Genomic DNA, 21,786 nt, shown 5'->3' with positions numbered 1-21,786 from the left:
TACTCTTTTCTATCAATGACCTGGTGAGGGAAAAGCATTCACCCATTGTCTTAGCCGTGCTTGGTTGCTGTGAAGAGACCACAACTACAGTGACTCATAAAAGAAAACATTTAGTTGGGGCTGGCTTAGAGTTTCAGAGGGTTAGTCCAGCCCATCATTGTCATGGCAGAAGCATGGGGCCACGCAGGCAGACACAATGCTGAAAGAAGTAGTTCCATCCTTCGCCTGGATCAGTAGGCAGCAAGCCCACTTCCCAGTGACACACTTTCTCCAATAAGGTCACATCATCTAATCCCTGTCAAGTAGTGCCACTCCCTGATGACCAAACATTCAAATGTTTGTCTCTGGGTGTGTGTGTGGGGGGGGGCATTTTTATTTAAACCTGTGTTTCAGCATTTCCTCTACTACCAAAGACAGACTTGAACAGTACTTACCATATTGCCTCATGGTTTTGAACATTAAATAGTATATGAAAACAGTTTGGAAAGATCAAAGCACCTCACAAACATTAAAAACATAAGGTAAACCTTGGCTAGCAAAGTTTTAATCTTTGAAAAATGTGTGTGTGTGTGTGTGTGTGTGTGTGTGTGTGTGTGTGTGTGTGTGTGTGTAGTCAGAAGGCAACTTTGTGAGTCAATTCTCGTTCTACCTTTTTGCTGGTTCTGAGGACGGACCTCCAGTCATCAAGCTAGTGCACCAGGAACTTTTATCCGACTGAGCCATCTTACCAGTCTGTACCGCACTTTTTAAACTATTTTTTTTTTAATTTAAAGAAAAATTTTACATAGACATTCACATATACGCAATAAACTACCTATAGCAAGAAGAACTGTGACACAGTCAGGAATTATATAAATGTTACATTCTTAGTGTTTTGGCTATTTGTATTTGACAGCCTTGAAGAAAACATCTTTTTTTTATCTTGGTGCGTCTAAAATTCTGAATGTAAATCAATCTCCATCACGTCTTGTCATTATCAACTTAAAACATCTATCTAAACCTAAAGACATTTTAACCCCTAAACAACTACACTTCATTGTAAAACTAAGCTACCTGGTCTTCAACTCCAGAAAAGTGTCTCCGTCATCTTACCATTTGGAAAGCTCCTAACCTGCACTACCGGCATACACAGGTAATCAAGTTTATTCCTTCACAAGTCTCTGTACCTCACTTTTAAACAACAAAATTTGGTTGTTCCTGATTTGCTTTAATACCAAAAAAGTCCTAGTAGCCCACATACTTACACAGGAAATACCCATTACTTGCTAATCTTCTGTAATCATTTCCGGCTCTTCCTATTCACTCTTTCCTTTTAAGCTACAAATTCGAACTGCCTATCTTATTAGTGTGATTGTCTGTGATGTTTCCCAACGGCTCACCCCTTCTTTAACACTCTGATGCTTCTGCTGCGACTCCCTGACCTGGATCTCCTACAGTTCTACTTCCTCTGCTAATTACATTGCTTAACTGCAATCTTCATCCAGCACATTCATTCACTCAGTAAATACTTCCTGAACTTCCACTATGACATGCAGGGGACACTGGGAGTCATCATGGATAAAACATAATTCCCACTTTCATAAAACTAACTTACATTTTAGTGAGATGAGACTAGAAACAAAGAAATAAGTAAACATTATATTAATGAGTGAAAAAATGCCGAGGGGAAAATAAAGGCAAAGAAGGCAACAGAGGCATAAAGACAAGTCTCAGCAAGCGGGTGAGCAAGGCTTGAAGCAAGAGGAGGTAACCAAAGCAGGCATCCAAGGAAGAAACAAACCAGTCTACAAGAAGGGCAGGGGTACTGGCTGAGCAGAAACTGATGCAGGACGCACAGCGCGAGGGGCAACGAGTACTTCAGAGGACATGCAGCATTTTCCTGTCACTACAATGGCTCTGGTGTTCATTCTGGGAGAGAAGGAGTCCCTATTGTCAGAAGCTTTGAGCAGAGGAGTGATGTCATGCCTGTTCAACCAACACTGCACTGGTTTCTATATAATTTAACTGAGAGGAGCAGGGGTAAGAGCAGGGCACCATCAGGACAGTAGCCAATCTTAAGGAAGAGAGGACAGGCCCCTGAATCCACAATGTAGTGACAAACATGGTATTAGTCAGGTTCTGGATCCACTTCAAAGGCAGCAACGCTAAATGGTGACCAGATGCAGCTCTCTCGCATAATCTGTTTACCCCTGTTTGTCTACGTATATTTACTTATTTTCATATTCGACTTAGAATGGCTTAACATTTCTTTTGTTTCCTTGCTTTTATTATGAAAAACTTTTGTTCCAAAGCATTTATGGAATGTCAAAATAGTCACCCAAGCCTCATTAACAGACAGGAAACTTCAAGCTAACTTGGATGATAGAATCAGAAAGCACACTAAAGACAGTGGCCACTCTTATACTGTCCTTTTTCTTTTCCTATTTCTCCCTCCAAGATTCAGATACGCATATTTTTACTCTGAGCAGGTTATCTAATCAATATGCTCACATTCTCTCTTTCCAACTTTACATAACTATACTGATCTCACAAAGGCAACAGTAGCAAACTCAACTGACCATATATAAACAATTTCTTAATGTGTTTCATAGAAGTTTTATTTTAATGCAGTTATGTGGCTATTCTTACACTGACCAACTAGTTAATAATTTCAATTATGACATGGGTCCTTGGAAGGAAAATGCCTTATTTCCTCCAGCCTGTTTGTCTTATATTATGAATTCTCATCTACTATTCCTTCATATTAAGGGTTTTATTTATGTTTATATTTTTATAACTTCTTTTTAAAATTTATTAACAATAGATTCTTTTCTCATACAATATATCCTCATCACAGTTTCCCCTCTCTACTCCTCCAAGTTCTTCTCCACCTTCCCTCCCATCCAGATCCACTCTATTTCTATCTCTTACTAGAAACAAACAAACAAACAAACAAACAAAAAACAGGCTCTTAAGAGGTAACAACCAAACATAACAAAATACAATATATTAAGATAAAACAAAACCATCACATTGAAGTTGGACAAATCAACAAAAGGAAATGAGCCCAAGAGAAGGCATAAAAATCAGAGACCCACTTATCCACACATGCAGGAATGCCATAAAAATACTAAGCAGCAAGCTATAATATATGTGCAGAGGACCTGGTGCAGACCCATGCAGGCCCTGTGCATGCTGCTTCAGTCTCTGTGTTATATGAGCTTTGCTCGTGTTGATTTAGAGGGCTGTGTTTGCTTGGTGTCCTTAACACCCTCTGGGGCTTACACTCCTCTTCCATGGGGTTCCCTGAGTTCTGAGGGATGGGATTTGATGGAGATATCCTCTCTGTGTGTTCCAAGGTTTCTCTCTTTAAGGGTTTTATGAATCTACATTTAGGTAAAAAATAATCCTGAACTGTGTGTACTGCTATGAAAAAGGCTGGTAGCACTGTTTTGGAAGGTTGTAGAGCCATTAGGACATGGAGTTTTCCTAGCGGTAGTGGGCCACAGGCCTTTGGTGTGTGGGGGTGGGGGTGGGGATAAGGGGATGTGGCTTTGTATCTCTGCTTCCTCGATTTGGGTGTACAGTCAGCCTCCTCCTGATACAATGCCTTCCCCATCTAATGTCATACCTTTCACACCATGATAGGTTGTTCCCCTCTGGAACTGTGAAACAAAATAACCCCATCCCCAAAAGGGAATTTTATCTTAGCAACAAGAAGTCAATCAAGACAATAACTGATAAAGTTCTTGAATCTTAAAAGCATCCAAAGAATGTTTCCTGCCGAAATGAATATGAATGACTTACAACCGATCTGGAGGTCAGAGGTAAAATTCTACATGGAGGGAGGGGTATCAGAGAGACCCACTGAAAGAAAAACGGCACTGCTAAAATGGACCCCAGGCTTTTAAGCAGAATATTATGATTAGGCCTTAAAACACAAACAGGCAGAGAAGCAAGTGAATAATACACATGATCGTAAGAGACAGGAATGTATAAGCAAAAGAGAATTAGATAGAATTGTTTTTAACAAGTAATAATATGCATGGGGAGTATTCGTAAATATGGGGCTAGAAATTGTTTTAATAACTGATTAAAAATTTTCTTTATTCCAATTTAACCAATTTTTCTGTCCTCCTGATGATAAAAGTTCCTAAAATGTTCTTTAAAGTTTACCCAGTTCTAACTTTTGCAGATCAATTTTTTAGGCCACAAAATTGACAGCAAGCTTCTTCCCAAATACTCATCCAGAACAGCTCACCGGCGGTCTCTACTGTAAAATGTGCTTTTTTTTCTTTGAAGCATTATATAAATAAATCTTCAGAGAAATGCATATAAATAGACCACCATTTATTCATAGATGATTCATTAATAATCAAGCATGCATATTTATTGTTTATTCTGAGAAGGCTGCCTGTAAGTCATAATGACTGTCACTTCAGTTAAGTCAAAGAGCCATAAGCAATCAGCAGACAAGGCTCCAGCACGCCCCACCAAGAATGCTCTCTCTTTGTATTAAACACAATTCTAAATGTGAACAGTAGCTGCGCTGAAAGGAATGCTAGCAAAGTGTGTGGTTTGACTGGCTAAGACTATGGGTCTCTTCAATGGACATGTGTATTTCTGTGGTCATGCAGACAGCCCCATAGAAAGGAATTTAGGTAAACTGAAAACCAGAAGCTGAGCTGCTGGTGAGAAAGCAGACTGGAGTTCTAGCAGCGAAACAAGACCTATTCACTGCCAGTCTAAATAAACAAGGCTGCTGAGATTTCTCCTCACAACTGATGCTTCTCCTCTTACTTATTTAAGCTATAGAGGTTTAAAAGCTCGTTTAATGTAGCTTTTACAGTGCACTCGCTGTTGTCATGATCATCCACATCACTGTGCCAAGGCTGTACCTTACCACCAGATTCCTTAATTTTTACAGTCACTTGCTGTCACCCTGTCATTTTTATGAAAGTATGCAAAGAACATGTTTTTACATATTTATCTTCACATTTTTTCTTCTCTGTAGAAGGAAGGGCTGTATTAGATGTTGTGAGTATCTTTTTACATGGTCAACAATATCTGCCTTCACACATAGGATGAAAACAGTAAGTCTCTATTTTCCAAGTAGTTTTATTTCACTTATATATCATAAGTGTCAATACGTGTGGATGCATGCACACACTGATGCCTGTGAAGATCAGGAGACAATTTTCCCCTTCTATCTTGCGGATCCCAGGGATCCAACACAAATTGTCAGCACAGGCAGCAAGAGCCCTTATCCACTAAGCCATTTTGGCAGTCCCTAAACTAATTTTAAAATTGGGAAATTAATTTGTCTATTGCAAATCACTAAGGCAAGGACTGGGCCATTATAACATACCCCAGTGTTTACTGACAGCACTTGCTCTGTCTCATGTTGCTTGTCTTAGATCGTGATCAACAATGTACGCTCAAAACCAGCCACACTCAGTTTCAGTTCTTACTGGTCTTATTAGTAGTGAGGAATATTTGCAGGTGGAATGTGTTTGAAGCAGAGAGAACTAGCATTGAACTAAGACCCCACTGAAATTCAAGGACCTCAAAGCAGAAATCTGGCCTGCAAAGTACTTTGGAAGGTCAATGAAAGGTCTTAGACGTGGCCTCAGAAGCAAAGTCTATCTGGCTTTCTCCTGCCCGCTTGTCTCTTCCCCTCTTCTCACTTAGACTGAGTCACAGAAAGCAACACTCCACTTGCCCAAGTCAGGTTACAGAAATTTACCACTCCCCCCAATTCAAATCACAAAGCCTAAACCTATTATTCTAACTTTTCCTTCCCCAAATCCATAAAGAGGCTCTGTGGCTGGCCCTTGCAGCACAGCCCTGCAGCTTCAGCTGCTTAAGAGCAGGAAGCAGGAAGATTCCGAAACAGGTATCTACTTGAGCTACAAAACAAGTTCAAAGCCACCTGAGTAACTTAAAAGATCTAGTCTCAAGATACAAAGTAACCAACGATAACATAAAGAGCAGGGATACATAGCAGTGCAAGAGGAGTTTCTTTGCATGTGTGAGGCCCCAGGTTCAGTCCCAGTAACCTGACGAAGAAGCATTTCTCCAAAGTTTCTACTCCCTGTTTGACTTTATGAAAATGATGGGGTCATATAGCACATACAAGAACAATCATCAAAGTTAAGAGAAAAGCACCTGTTTGTATCCTAAGAAAATTACTATGGCATTACTAAATGAATATGCACTTTGCAAGCTTTCAAATGTTTAACAGGTGACATTTAATAGTAAGGAAACTAAATGCTTAAATAGGAAGGAGCAGAAACACCTGGGCAGGTCTGCAAGCGCCGTCCTCTATTTAGCATGCAATTTCATTTTCAACATAATTAGCTTAAATGAGCTTCTAAATTTGGGTGATGTATTGCACATGTAATTAAGATTTAATTAAAAATGTTCTGTAATAAATTGTTTTCCATTTCTGACAAATCACATTAGAGAGCTAGATTTTGATTTGGAAATAGTTTTTTAAATGTGTTAATCATCTGTGCTGAAAATATGAGAAAGGAAAAAAAGCAGTTCGTTTGAAAGTCACTTGGGATTTAAATAAGAAGTAAAGGATACAGTTGGCCCTTACATCATTAATGAAGTTTAGCTGAAGATGGTTAACACTCATTCATTTTTACAAACATCAGCATTCTAAACACAAACTCTATTTCTTCTTATTCTTATAAAATATATAGTTTAAAAATTGTTTTGTGAAAGTTCTTACATACAAGTCTAGTCTCTTGATAAAAAGCTGCAACAAGGTTTTGTACCAACCTGCTAAATCCTGACACAGAGATGAAGCCCCTGTTGCCAGTCCAAGACAGATTAAGCCACTGGACAAGAGCACAGCGAGCCTGTAGGAACTCCAGAGAAGAGTCGTCGAGCTTTGCCCAGTACGGCTGTAGATTAAGGTGGATATACTGTAGAGGATCACAGCAATGCTGGTGTAGCAGTCTGCAAGTCTGTGCTAATCTACACAGGTCTGGTAGTGAAAGATGATTCAAAATCAGTTGAATGAGCTATATAAAACAGAAAGCCAACATCATCAAGAGCGAAGGGCAGTGCCTCTTTTTAAAAACACAGAATGTGGTCTAATAAAGAGCAGTGTCACAACTTTGAACAATTATCTTCACAAAGTATATGAATCAACATTCACAAAATTATCCAAGTAGGAACAAAGTACACATACGTTAGACAGTACTGTGGGAGTGAGGGAGGAATGGGAGGATACAGGGGATGGGATAACAATTGAGATGTAATATGAATAAATTAATAAAATATATTTTAAAAAGAAATGAGGACAAAAAATTTTTTTTAATTTTTTTTAATTTAAAAAAACTGATCAAATTTTTAACTCATGTCGACGACTCATTTTTATACACTATAAAGATATACACACTGGCAATTGTTGAATAATAAAAGTTTTTATAGACAACATTTTTTTCATTCCATATACTGGTGATTTTAAAAAAGGAACTTGCATCTCTGAATTCTGGGGCAATCAGTAAATAGGATATGTTTTAATAATACTGACAAAGTGAAGCACATAGTTTCATTGGAGGAATACAAGTATATCACATATAGGTGAGGGGCTAAGCAGGTGCTGAGAGTCTAGTGGTGAGGATGGGGTTACACAGAGCTTCACTTGGATTTATCCCCAATGGAATGAGGGCTGTGAAAGGATTCAAACTAGAGTGGTGCAGTAAGCTTTGTGTCTTAAAAGAACACAGAGGTTCTCCACAAAACAGAAGAGTATACAGAGAGCTAATACAGAATTCCAGGGAAAGGAGGGATCTCACAGAAAGGCAGCTAGCAGCAACCATGGGGCAGCAAAGTGGAAACAAAAAGATAATTGTAGTTACAATTATCCTTTGAACTAGTCTAAGATTTGCTTTCCAGTTGGGGCTTTCCAGTGAGTTTTCAAAGAACAATGCCTTAAGTGGCCTACACTGAATCAAGAATCAGAATGAAAATTTGCATGTTTGCTCAATGGTAACAATCTTATTAGGAATTAAGTTTCTTAACATAAAGTATTTACCTGAATTTTCTGCTTTGTAAGTAATTATACCCTTTAACATAAATGATCTCCAATTTATGTAAATTCCACATTAACATCAGATCAGATTTTCACTGCTTTGAACCAAATGGTCTTAACATTTAAATGAACAATAATATAATCTTTAAGATAAGTTTAAATGTTTATATAAACATGAACAGTTGCTGATTAACATATTGTATCTAATGAGGCTTGGGGTAGACTTGCTGTTTCTTTTTAGCATTTGAACTATGCTGTAAAATGACTTGAGGATGATTATATACATGTGTATGTACTAAGCAGAGAAACAAGGATATAGAAAAAATTATTAGTTAAAAGCTGAAAAGATTCTGTTTGACCAAAACTTAATTTTTTTTTTTCTAGACTTTCTCCTGGACCCATCTTATGTTGATTTACCAAAACAAACAAAATACTATATCACTAATTCAGCAAGAATCCTCATCATCCTCCACGGTGTAGGTACAGTTGATGCCCTGTCTCTAAGTACAAACCCCATTATTTCAGGTCAGCTTAAATGGCCCCCATCCCCTATTCCTCTACCTGCTCACTGGCCTCAAGGTCCATGACATACTCAGTAAGAGCCCAATCACTCTCCTCAAGTGAAAAGTACCATTAAAGAGTCCCTACCATAAGCAAATATATTAACAAATTTTCATTATTCATATAACCTTGTTGACATGTATATTATACAAGCAAAAATATGCAGGTAAAAATTATAAAAGCAAATACAGAAGAAAGATGGAAAACGAGGTAACCTCTAAATATAAGCCCCCATTCCCCCCCCCACACACACACACCACCTCCACACACCAGAGATAAACACTACTAACAGTTTTGTTTTGTTCTATTTTGTTTTTTCCTTGGGTATGCACGAAAAGAAGGAGAAAATATTCACGGTTCAGCATCTTGCTTTTCCTATTTAACGATATATCCTGTAGATCTATCTCTGTACAAACAGACCCACCTCATTGCATTTCACACACATGAAACAATAACAATAATGTTGTTTATTGATTTATTTCCTTCTGTTTTCTTTCTTATTGCAAATAATACTACAATACCATTGTGTGTATGTATTATGTATGCATTTTCATATTGGTAAACTGGCAATATATCAGAGTAAGTTACATGCATTTAAAAGTTTCCCATCTAAATGTTTACATCAATTCATATATTCATGGTATATACAAGTATTCATCCACCTACATACTTGACAATACTGATATTAAAACTTTATCATTCTAAAAGGCACAAAAGCAGGAAACATACTGAACAGTCTTTATTCCTTCAGCCTTCTTCCTCATCCTCCACCATTCCCTCTTCATATTCTTTTTAAAATTTTGTACTGTTAATTACAAAACTTTAACCCAAAAGGTGCTGTCAATGTTTTCTTCTTTCCAAGGACTCCTCTCAGCTGCATTCACCTATGCATTATTTCCTTCATTTCAGTACCTTCAATGTGAACCAAGTCTTGTCTACAGTTTAAATGTTTATGTTAGAATGCAAGTGATAATCATGACCATTTTTCCAGAACTTTCTTGATTATATTCTTTTTTTCTTAGGTGGACTTTTAAAATTAAAACAAACAAACAAACAAAACAAAACAAAACCTTATTTTTATTTCAATTGGGATTTCATTTTACACTTTGTGACTTTAAGAAGACATTGTGTTTGTGGGATCCAGGTGTGTATGATACATGCATGACATTTTTGACTTATTGTGTCTTTCTACTCAAGAACATGTATGACTTAACATTGAACAATCTTTCATGTCCCAGGAGTTTCTAAAGCTATAGATATTTAGCTATAACTATGGAATCTGTCAACTTTTACTTCCCAATTCTCCTGAATATTCTAATATGTAATCATTTTGTCTGCAAATGATTTTATAGCCTGTTTTTCAAAAATTACACTTTTTATGACTCTCTCATATCTACAGTGTTAACTAGAGCTTTCAGAGTGGTATTAAGTAATGTTTTGTTGTTGGTTTTATCTTCAATTTAATTCAACTTATCTAATATGAGATATGAAGATAAGGCACATATATACTTTCAAAACTTTAATAAACATGTTTTTTAAAAACCACAGTCTCATTCTGTAGGCCTAGCTAGCCTGGAAACTACTTTGGAGACATCTGAATTCAGCTACATTTTTCAAGTGTCTCAAGTGTACATTATGCCTAGAGGCTACCTACCACCTAGAACCTGGTGTTTCTAACATTCATACTTATATGAGCTATTGGCTAGACTAGCATATAACAAACTACTTACTTTTTTAAAACTGGGTAAAAATACAGAGACTTCTCTAGCTCTCACTCTGCCAGCTAGTTTTTTTTCCCCTTTGACTTAGTACTATGGTGTTATCTTGACTCTCTAACATTAAGATATGCTTAATACCAGGAATAAATCCTTGAAGATCTTTGTATTGCTTTAAGCTAATTTTATTTGTCATATTATCTATATAGAAATAAATACATACTAAGAAAAATGGCCTGAAATTGTTGTTATTTAGTTTTAAATAGTAATATACTAGTTCATAAAAGTTAAGCTTTTCTTTACTACATAAAAGTTTAATCAGAATGGACTGTGAAATATTTGAAAGAAACTATTAATTATTTGACCTTGGAATCTGAGTTACCTTAAAGTTTACAGAATTCATAAAGTATATTTTAGTAATAATGTTCAATTTTATTTTCATAGAATTCTTTTACTTTTCTTTCTTCCTTTTTTTGAGAAAGAATCTTACTGGCTGGCCTAGAACTCACAGAGATCCACTTGTCTCCATCTCCTGAGTGCTGAGATTAGAGTATGCACTACCACGCTAGCTCCATGGAACGTTTATAAACAGTAAGTGCAAAAAGATAATTGTGAATCAGAAGATGAATAACTTATTTCTTAACTTATTACTTAAATAACCACTAGCAGCTTCTGACATAATCCAAACTACAGTCTCCAGTTTAAAAGTTAAATATTGGACTAGAGAGATGGCTCAGAGGTTAAGAGCACTGACTGCTCTTCCAGAGGTCCTGACTTCAATTCCCAGCAACCACAAGGAGGCTCACAGCCATCTATAATGTGATCTGACGCTCTCTTCTGGCCTGCAGGTGTACATGCAGGCAGAACACTGTATACATAATAAAAATAAATAAAAATAAAAGCTTTATATTATATGAAGACATATAATATTGATATAATGACATTCTGATAAGTAACATAATCTTTTGAGAAAATATTGAAATATAAAAAGAGTGAAAAGTCACCAAAACTATGACATTAACATGTAAAAAGAACTCTTTTGGAGTTTGGTTGAATAAAAGATGACAGATTTTAGACCAAACAGACACAGCTCTCAGTCATTACTAATAGAGTATCTAGTGTCTATCAGAGTTTATAGGGGCATCTTGGCATGAAACACCTTTACAAGACCACAGTGAGCAGCAGATGAGATGGGTTCAGAAGGACCCCACCCACAGCAGGTCTACCAGCTCTCACACCTCAATCTACTCTGTAAGACTGTTCAGCCTGTTTTGCAGCACTGATTCTTTACATGAAACCCTCTTTCATCATACCTAATCCTTCCAAGAACACTTGCTCTACATCCTGGCTTCTCTAGAGTGTTGAACTGACTAAACCTTTTGTGTGTATTTGAAACTCTTTACATGCTCTTTCCTTTCACCATATAAACAAGCCAACAGTTCACAATCCATACCACAGAGACCTTCCTACTCTACTGAAGGAAGAATCTACCCACTGCTCTCTATGGCTGGGGCAGCTCACGCCTACAATAAACCTTCACAGACTCTCATTTATATGCTCTTTGTTATGGAATAAGGCACATATATAAAACTGACTGAAAATTATGGACAATTTCTGGAATATTAGCTATTATTCCATACCATTCTTTCCCATTCAAATGTTATAAAAAAATAAAGCATGAGTAATAATCGTGTATCAGCTCTAGGTTTTCAGCAAATTATTTATTAATTCTGAAGTATCTCTAACCCTATCTCAACCAATTTTACTAAGCCTTGAAAAAAATACTGCACCCTGAAGACCCCTGGCTGGACTACAAAAAATGCAAAGCTCTTGGTAAACCTTAAGAATGCTCTTTGGGGCAGCAGAGCAGGCTGTTCAGCAAAGCAAGGGTGGTACTGCAGCTGTTTTCTCTGTGACTGCAGCCGGGCATGTGGCATCTCCACGGCCTGCACTTTGCTCGTCAGATCTCATGCTGCAGGCACGCAGAAGTGCTGGTGCCCCCAGCATCCCACAGCTGTTCTTCTCATCTCTGGATATTCTCTTCCTTCTGCTACCATCACTCCACTTAATGCTATAAGCTGGATATTTTGTCAGGTTTGGATAAAATTCAAAATAATTTAAAATATATTAAATCTGAATTTCTTTGTTAATAGTTTTCAGAAGTGGTGAAAGGTGACTCATTTTCTAGAGGTGAACTGTTGCCACACAGATCTCAGAGCCCCAAGGGATGACATTATCATCATCTCATTCCCCTCTCTCCCAACGCTAATCTTTGCACATAGCATCCCTTTCCCCTTTAAGGTATGGAAGATCTTGCACAATCTGTGATGTTCTTTGTCCATAAAGGCCTGGGTGAAACCCTGGCTCTGCGTATACTGACTGAATACTTTGGACCCTTAAATTCTTCTAGTCTTAACAACTTTAGCTACTTTATAGATGTGCTACAGCATCTTACTTGTGAACTGTCCAGCAGATATAGTTACTACTCTTTGGCATTCTGAAGGCTGTCTAATCATTCCATACAGGTTTAGCTACTTATAGCACTAATTGAAAGATAAAATATCCATAATGTTTTCTAGTACCACAAAGGAAGGTATAAATGCCTGTTCTACCTGATTCCAGGACACTACAAAATACTCCTGGCATTTGAAGCCTGGAGCTAAGTAAGCTAAATAATCACAGGAAGACTCCAAGAGAATACAGAAACACTGAAAACAAGGTTTCAAACTATATATCAAACAGTCATTTCTAACAAAAGGAACACTGGGCCAGCCTAGACCAAAACTGATAGTTAGAATATAGACTCCAGTTGGTAAAGCTGACCCTCAGGGAAGCTGTGGCTGTTAAATGACCTATTAATCTTCAATCTAACAGATATAAAATCAAGTACATACTACCATACTACTATACTAAACAATTAAGAACCGTGAGGTACAGTTCATTGTCGGTGTATTGTATTACTGGGTTGTTAGTAAGTACTGATAGACCACAATCTAATAGCTTACCCAGAGTCTCTGAAGTCAATGCAAAACAAAAGCAAAATTATTTAAAATGTTTCTTTAGATTTTCCTTTTCCAAATGCCAAATCTTTAAAACATCAGATGTTGTATGCCTCACCAATGCTGCTATTCTTCTGATGCAGAGCAAAGCAAGCATTAGCTCTGACATTAGAACTCTGCAATGCTAACTGTTGCACCAAACAAGGACAATGCATACACTGAACCTAGACCCCTATTCAGATACAGCCATTGGACAGCTCATACTTCATGGTGGGGGGAACAGGCACTGACTCTGAGATGAACTCTGGTGTCCCTGATTTGATCACTTCCCCTTGGTGGGGAGGCCTGTGTGTGGGCACACAGAGGAAGGGGATGCAGGCCACCCAGATGAGACCTGATAGGCTATGGTCATATGGTGGGGGAGGAGGGCTCCTTCTGTCAGAGGTCTAGGGGAGGGGATTAGGGTGGAAGAGTAGGAATGGAAAGATACAAGCGAGGGGATAATAATAGGGAAGTAATATGAATAAATTATAATAAATTTAAAGAATAAACATATGTGATTATAAATTTAAAATGCTCTTGTATTTTGGAATTTAAAGTGGGTCATATTACTTTATTATTCATAACAGATAAATGCAACCAAAAAACTAGAATTGTTTATTTAAGGTTGTCAGTTAGGATTGTCTAGTTTATATTGACCATTTTCCCCTAACTATTACAGGTTTGATATTTTCATTAGAAGAGTTCTTTTTTTTTTTTAACACACACACACACACACACACACACAAAAACCCTAGAGATGCTGGCATTGTAAAATAACAATACCATTTATATACTAAAACTCAGTTCATGTTAAAAACAAAAACAAAAACAAACAAACAAAAAACCACCAAAACTCTGTAGTAGTGCTACATCCACTATTGCAACTATTTTCGACTTACCTCATATGGCAGTTTATCAAAATACCCATTATTTGGCCCATCCCCAAGGGCAGCACTGCTAAACTTTTTGTTAAGATCATCCATTCCATAGCCATCCTTTTCTTCATAGTCATCATCTTCTAGATCATTCATGTCAACAAGTGAAGTCTTGAGAGAGAGCAGTGGCTTGTCCTTTGTACCATGTAGCACAACTGCATCTAATTCGGTGTAATAATCCAGAAGAGAACTATTTACTTCCAGACGTATAAGGTTCGTGGGAAAATTTATCTGCTTAATACAAGGTTTAAACTGGCGAGCCTGGGAAGCATTCACCTTCGTAGGTCTCTCTGACCAAAGAATCTCCCATCTGCCAAAGAAAGAAATGTCTCTACAGTTTAGAATGAAATCTACCTGCTACTCTTAGGGTACAGCCCCCACCCCCACCCAACTAGTACAGTGTTAAACAAAGGGATCGAACAGGGGGAACAGAATCAAACACAAGTCACTTCCAGAATGTTATTTAAAAAAAAAGACAAAAACAAATAACAACAAAATTCAAAACACCACCCCTCCCCAAAAGATATTGTTACTTAAAATATTCTAAAAGCCATCCAAAAATTCTTTGCATTTTCCCCAAGATTTCACATTGGTTACAGACTAGAGTCAATAGTTAAGCTATCTTAAGAATCAAATTCAGTTATACAGAATAATAACCCTGAGAAAAAATATGCACACAGAATAAAGTTGGCCCTCTCACCTCACTGAGGTGTCTTCTCTAGCATTTCTGTTTTTGTTACTGGCCTCATACAAGCTCAAAGCTCCATGTTCTTTGTGTGTGTGTGTGTGGCGGGGGGGGGGGTGTGTTGTCGGTTTTGGTTTTGATGACTGGCCCCACCTCTGCCCACACTGAACTTATAAGTGTACACAACATGCCCAGATGTTTTCACATGGGATCTGGAGATGAAACTCCTGTCCTTAAGCACTTACCGACTGAGCCATCTTCCCAGCCTACAGGCAATACTTTCCCGTTTTTTTAAATACAGTCACGAAATTTGTCCAGATATTCAGGAAATTGTCTTAAATATCCTTATCCTGAACTGCCATTTTTTTTATTATTTTAGTCGCACCTATATACCTAATACTTAACAAGTATCTAACATTGAACAAAAGAGTAACATTCTCTCCTATCCTTACAATAGGACTTCCACTTTCCAGCCAAAGTATCCTTCCTTTTTCCACAGTAAATTTACAACTAATTTGAGTCTATACTCATGATGTCTTTTCCAGAGAAATGTACAATGTACTTCTATTACTCTAGCATGTCCATGTAAATCTTCTTATAAAACTATTCCCTAAAATTACATGAAGATTCTTCATAAACAGTGATGATACCACATAGTTAATAATTTCATAGAGGTTATAATTAAATACTTAAATATTATTATCTAATATAACAGAGAAAATAAGAAGCATATAATCATTTCCTTTGGCTAACAGAAATATCAATTTAATTAAAAAAATATTCTTTGTCTCTGGCTCCTGCCAGGAAAGCAGGTGGGCTGACTGCAGATCTTCACCTCTTCCTCAGATCCTCCAAGTCCTATCTGCCAGTCTTAGCCCCAGCTCTGTAGAAGAGTTCCTGCCATAACATCCCTTCCCTCTGCCCCCATCTTCAGTGGACCACACAGATCATCTCATCCTACCTGACCTCCATCCTTCTCATCCTATCTTACCTCCACACCCAGCTGCCACTCCCTAGGAACCCACAGGCCATTCTGACCAGGGAGGTGATTAGGATAACAGCAGATCTTTATATCTCCCTCCTTTCCTCCAAGTCCAACCCACAAGTCTCATCCTAGCTCTACAACCCAACATTTGCTGCGGCCTCCCTTCCCTGCATGCCCCCATTCCCAAAGAACTAAGCAGATCCTGGTGGAGCACCCTGCTTCTCCCTCATGTGGACCCATCACCCACTCCCCTTAGCCCATTCCCATTCTGAAGTCTTAGCTCCCAATACCCAGGGGAAAAAGCATAATCACACCAGAATTCCCGATGGAGACTCGAAAAGCCAAAATGGGTGTGGGCAGATGTCCTGCAGACTCTAAGATTTACAGCACAGACTCAGCAAAATTTTCAATCACCATAGACAGAAAAAAATAAAACATTACATGATGAAACCAAATTTAAGCAGCATCAAAATACAAATAAAGCCGTCCTGGAAGAAAATTTCTAAGCAAAAGAGATTAACTACATTAAAAACAAAATCAAATAAATAACCCCAGGCCAGCAATGTCAAAAGAAGGAAACACACACACACACACATACACACACACACACACACACACACACACACAGAGAGAGAGAGAGAGAGAGAGAGAGAGAGAGAGAGAGAGAGAGAGAGACTTACATCAATCAATGGTATTGAATTAAAGTCCCAAACATAAATCCACACACTTATAGAAACCTGATTTTAGGTAAAGAAAACAGAAACACACACTGGAAAAAAAAGTTAGCATCTTCAACAAATGGTGCTGGTCAAACTGGATGGTCACATATACAAGAATCCAAATGAATCCATACTCATCACATGTACAAAAATCAACAACAAATGGATCACAGACCTCAACATAAAACCAGATACACTGAAACTGAAAAAAGAGAGAGTGAGGAATAGTCTTGAACTCACTGGCACAGGAGAAGACTTCCTAATACTGCAGGCACTAAGATTAACAATTAATAAATGAGATGTCATGAAACTTGAGAAGCTTCTGCATGGCAAAACATGCCATCATTTGAACAAAGTAGCAGCCTACTAAGTGGGAAGAGAATTTACCAACTACACATACAATAGAGGACTAAAACCCAAAATATATAAGGAGTTCAAAATAAGCTAGGTATCAAGAAACCAATTTTAAAATGAAGTACAGTTCTAAACAGAGAATGCTCAATAGAGGAAACTCAAATAGCTGATAAACACTTAAAGAAATGTCCAACATCCTGAGTCATCAGAGAAATGCAAGTTAAAAGTATTTTGAGACATCATCCTACACCTGTTAGAATGGCTAACATCAATTAACCAAGTGACAGCTCATACTGGCAAGGATGTGGAGTAAGGAGAACTCTCATCCATTGGTTATGGGAATGCAAACTTGTACAGCCGCTATGGAAATTGGTGTGGTGGTTCCTCAGGAAGATGAGAATCTATCTACCTCAGAACCCAGCTGTATGACTCTTGGGCATATAGCCAAAGAATGTTTCCTCTTACCTACAGAGACACTTGCTCAACCATGTTCACTGCTGCTGTGTTCATAATACTTAGAAATTAGAAACATAGATGTTCCTGAGCAGAAGAAATTATCGAGAATAGTGATCCATTTGCATAGTGTAATAAAATTCAATTATTAAAAAATGAAATTTAAAAAAAGACAAAAGAAATGAAATACTGAGTGGATGCAACTAGAAAAAAAAATCATCCTGAATGAGTTATCCCAGACCCAGAAAGAGAAATAGGGTATGTATTCACTGAAGAGTGGTGTCTTAGTTAATTCTCTAATGCTATGAAAGGACACCATGCCCATGGCAACTCTTAGCAAAGGAAAGCATTTAATTGGTGCTGGCCTTCAGTTTCAGAGATTTGGTCCATTGTGAATGGCAGGAAGCATGGTGGCCTACAGGCAGACACGTGCTACAGAGGGAGCTAGGTTGCATTGCTGTAATAAGAAACCATGACCCATATTTGACCACATACCCTGGATGGGGAGACCTGGTGGCACTCAGAGGAAGGATAGCAGTCTACCAAGAAGAGACTTGATACCCTATGAGCATATACAGGGGGAGGAGGTCCCCCTCAGTCACAGTCATAGGGGAGGGGAGTAAGGGGAAAATGGGAGGGAGGAATGGGAGGATACAAGAGATGGGATAACCATTGAGATGTAATATGAATAAATTAATAAAATATAAAAAAAGAAAAAAAAAGACACCATGACCACTGCAACTCTTATAAAGGAAAACATTTAACTGGGGCTGGCTTACAGTTTCAGAGGATTTGTCTATGTCACCATGGTGCAAAGCATGGCAGCATGGCAGACATGGTGCTGGAGAAGGAGCTAGAGTTCTACATCTTGAGACACAAGGAGCAGAAGAGGATGTGCTTCACACTGGGTGAAACTTGAGCATTTAAGACCTCAAAGCCCCACCTCAACAGTGGCACACTTCTTCTAGCAAGGAAACACCTCCTCCAATCAAGTCACACCTCCTGATAGTGTCACTGCCTATGGCCAAGCATTCAAATGCATGAATCTATGCGGGCCATACCTATTCAAACCCCGGGAGTCAGGTGGGGGAGACGGCAGGCAGGTAGACAGGCAGACAAGACAGACAGACTGACCAACCAACTGCCCTTGGAACACTCATCCATAAATGGGATTTCTCTATCATACATTTCCCTTCAGAGCTCAGGACCCTGAGGAAGAGGAGGTAGAAAGAGTACAAGAGCCAGAGGCGGTGTAGGATAACAAGAAAATAAGGCTCTCCGAATTTACATGAGCAAAGCTCATACGAACTCACAGAGACTGAGGCAGCACACACAGGACATGCACAGGTCTGCACCAGGTTCTTGGCATGTATATTATGCCTTTCAGTGTAGTGTTTTTATAGGATTCTTGAGGGTCCTAGCAAGGGAGTTTCTATTGAGGGCTTTTCTTTCTCTTGGTTTGTCTTGTCCAACTTTGATGAGATAGTTTTTGTTATATCTTATTATAGTTTATTTTGTTATATGTTTATTAATATCTCTTAGAAACCTGTTCTTTTCAAATGAGAGACAGAAAGGGGGTAGATTCAGATGAGAGTGGAGGTGGGGAGGAACTAGGAGGCATAAAGTGAGGGGAAACCAGGATATATGAGAAAATAATCTTTTTCAATAAAAGGGAAAAGCATATTTTAACTCTTAATATATAGCATTTTAAAAATTGCTTTCCAAAGAGCTTATGGCAGGCAGTATAAAAGAATAACCACTGAAAGATAACAAATTGTTTATAATAATCTCTACTGTCATAGTGAGCCATGTATCCTTATGATAGAATGTGTATTCACTGATTGTTAATAATATTTAAATGTTTAATATATATCTATCTAATCTATTATAACTGTCCATATTATATAATAAACTATTTATTTATATAATGAACTAGAGTAAGGCACATAGAAGCTGAGATAGACAAGCCTCTAAAAGACTCAAGAAGAAATATAGAGAAGGAAAGCACTGATAAGTAAGTACCCTGATAGTCCAGGTCAGCCAAAGTGGAACTAAGAACATACGGCCCAACCCTGAGTGAGCAGAGGAGGAGGAAAACATGGTCATTTCCACCTTCAAGAATCAAAGCATAAGTTCAATGAGAATTCTTTTTAAATTTTTTTTTCTGTAGCATGTATTTATGGACTCTTTCAAATGTGTATGCAATATTTCAAACATGTATGCAATATACAATGATCAAACCTAGGCTCCCTAATCCACCCCTGGCCTTTGTAACAGTACTCTCAATCTCTAACAGCCACTTTTCTTTTAGGTTGACTTTATTTTGGCTTCCATATATTAGAAAGAACATGGGGCACTGTGTCAGGCTTACTCCACTTAAGTGAAGAACACATAATGTCCTCCAATTCCACCTTTTTTCCTGCAAATGACAAAACTGTATTCTTCTTTATTGTTGACTGATATACACTGAGCATGTATGCCACACTTACTTTATAAATTCATCTGTTGAATTGCATTTAGGCTGAATCTATCTCTGAGCTATAATAGACAGTGCTGCAGTAGACATAGGTGTACAGCTGCTTTTGGTAAGATGATTTTGTTTCCATTGGATATGCTCAGAAGTAGCACACTTCATGAGAATTCTAGTTAACTCATCCCCAAAGGGATCATACACCACAAAACAAGGAATGGGAACAGGAACTTTTATAGTTTCTAGAACCATAATAATCACCCCCTTGTCTGTTATCTTTTGAAGATTCTCTTCTGAAATTAGAAATAAAACCCACAAAATAAAAGAGCTTATATATGTACTTAGAGACAACAGTTCAGTCTATGGCCAACTGGAAAGTAACAAGCTACCATTCTGTGTGAAAGGCATGGCCAATTATGACTGAGTGATAAAATCACAGTCCTTAGACCACAAGGACAAGGGAAGCAGGATTTGGCAATTCATGAAACTGCTGCTTAAGCAACTTCCTTTGGCAGCAAACTCTGCATGGGATGTTCCCTACCTTCTTTCTCTCTCCTCAAATTGTAACCCTGAGCTAGCCTATCTTCTGATCCTCAGCCATGGGTCACTCTGTATGACCTTTTTTCTTCTCCTCTCAAGAAGGCAGTAGTCAAAATGTCAAAAAGATACAAAACTCAAGAACTGCCTGTAATTTCCTATGCTGTTGGCTAACAAAATCACAAGAAATAGAAAAGCAGGGCTTTTACATTTTTGAATGTTTGAGACTACAGGAAGCTCATTTTCTACATGCAACTCCTGAACTACTCCAATACACTCCAACCAAGTTCATTTCAAATTCTAAATGTCACGAAACTGTTCGATTAAAACAAGAGACAACCATCAAGTATAAGACAGAGCTTTCCTGATTGTAAGAGAAAGGGAATGACCTTGTTATACACATACAAAGATACACACATTATTGTAAAACTGTTCTTTATTCAAGATTCATGATAAGTTGACATAAGTAGTAGTGATTTGATGATAAATGGTATTGCTCTTTCATTTGTCTTCTAATATCTGCATATTAAGCAACATAAGTGATCTGACTGTTATTACATAGTCTAGTTAGCAGTAGCTGACTCTTTTCTCCCACTCAGAGCCACTGGTCTCTTCTTGTATCCATCCACCAGACAGTCTTGCTTTGCTCCTTGGGATGTTCATCTGCAGCCCTGTTCACAAAACTATCAGGGGCTCCTGAGTAGCATACAGCCAGTGTTTGTCTGTCCCCTTCCATCCCTGCAGAGCATGCTAGAGGCTGGCAGGTACTTTCAGGCTGGTATAAGAGACGGAAATCACAGAGAATTGTACCCTTCTCTTATGAGTGTCCCCTCTCCTTGTTGGTATCTCTCAGAGAACTTCTGTAGAAAAATAGGAGTCTTCCTGTAGCTTCTAGAAAGCCACTGCCAAGACAGCTCTAAGACCTCAAATTCCAGAAAACTCTAGTTTAGCGCTTACTTCACCACCAATAGCTGGGCTTTTTTCACTGCTTCAGACATGGATCTAACCACTGAAGGTGCTATCCTTCTCCACGGTTCTTAGCCCTGCTGGAGCCACCCTCATTCCTGAGGAAACAACTAGATCACCGTTCCCAGAGCCATACACACACATTAGCTTCGCCCTAGGCAGTACATGTCCCCTAAAATGACATAGCCCTCTTTCAAGATGGCCTGTAACTCAAAATAAGTCATCTTTGTGTGGCTCTCTCTTTTGTTCCCAGCAGAGAAAGATGTTCAGTGAATGTTTCCCACTGTCTAAGGAAACTCACCAAAATATTAAGTTACTGAATCTGACCAGGAGAAC

At 38.2% G+C, this 21,786-nt stretch overlaps 1 protein-coding gene across 1 annotated transcript in view; it reads right to left on the bottom strand.

The window, feature by feature from the left end:
• Positions 1-21,786, bottom strand: part of FBXL4 (F-box and leucine rich repeat protein 4) — a 65,059-nt gene that overhangs the window by 31,158 nt on the left and 12,115 nt on the right. Inside the window, exons 4-5 of the mRNA XM_084765337.1 lie at positions 14,246-14,591; positions 6,769-7,013 (exon numbers count right to left, since the gene is read on the bottom strand). Of these exons, the coding sequence (XP_084621463.1) occupies positions 6,769-7,013; positions 14,246-14,591 (591 nt within the window). The remainder of the gene's footprint in view (positions 1-6,768; positions 7,014-14,245; positions 14,592-21,786) is intronic.

Source organism: Acomys minous, assembly GCF_964271855.1.
Source record: "Acomys minous genome assembly, chromosome: 1".
In the NCBI taxonomy this organism is placed as follows: Eukaryota; Metazoa; Chordata; class Mammalia; order Rodentia; family Muridae; genus Acomys; species Acomys minous.
This window is presented reverse-complemented; position numbering and strand designations above follow the sequence as displayed.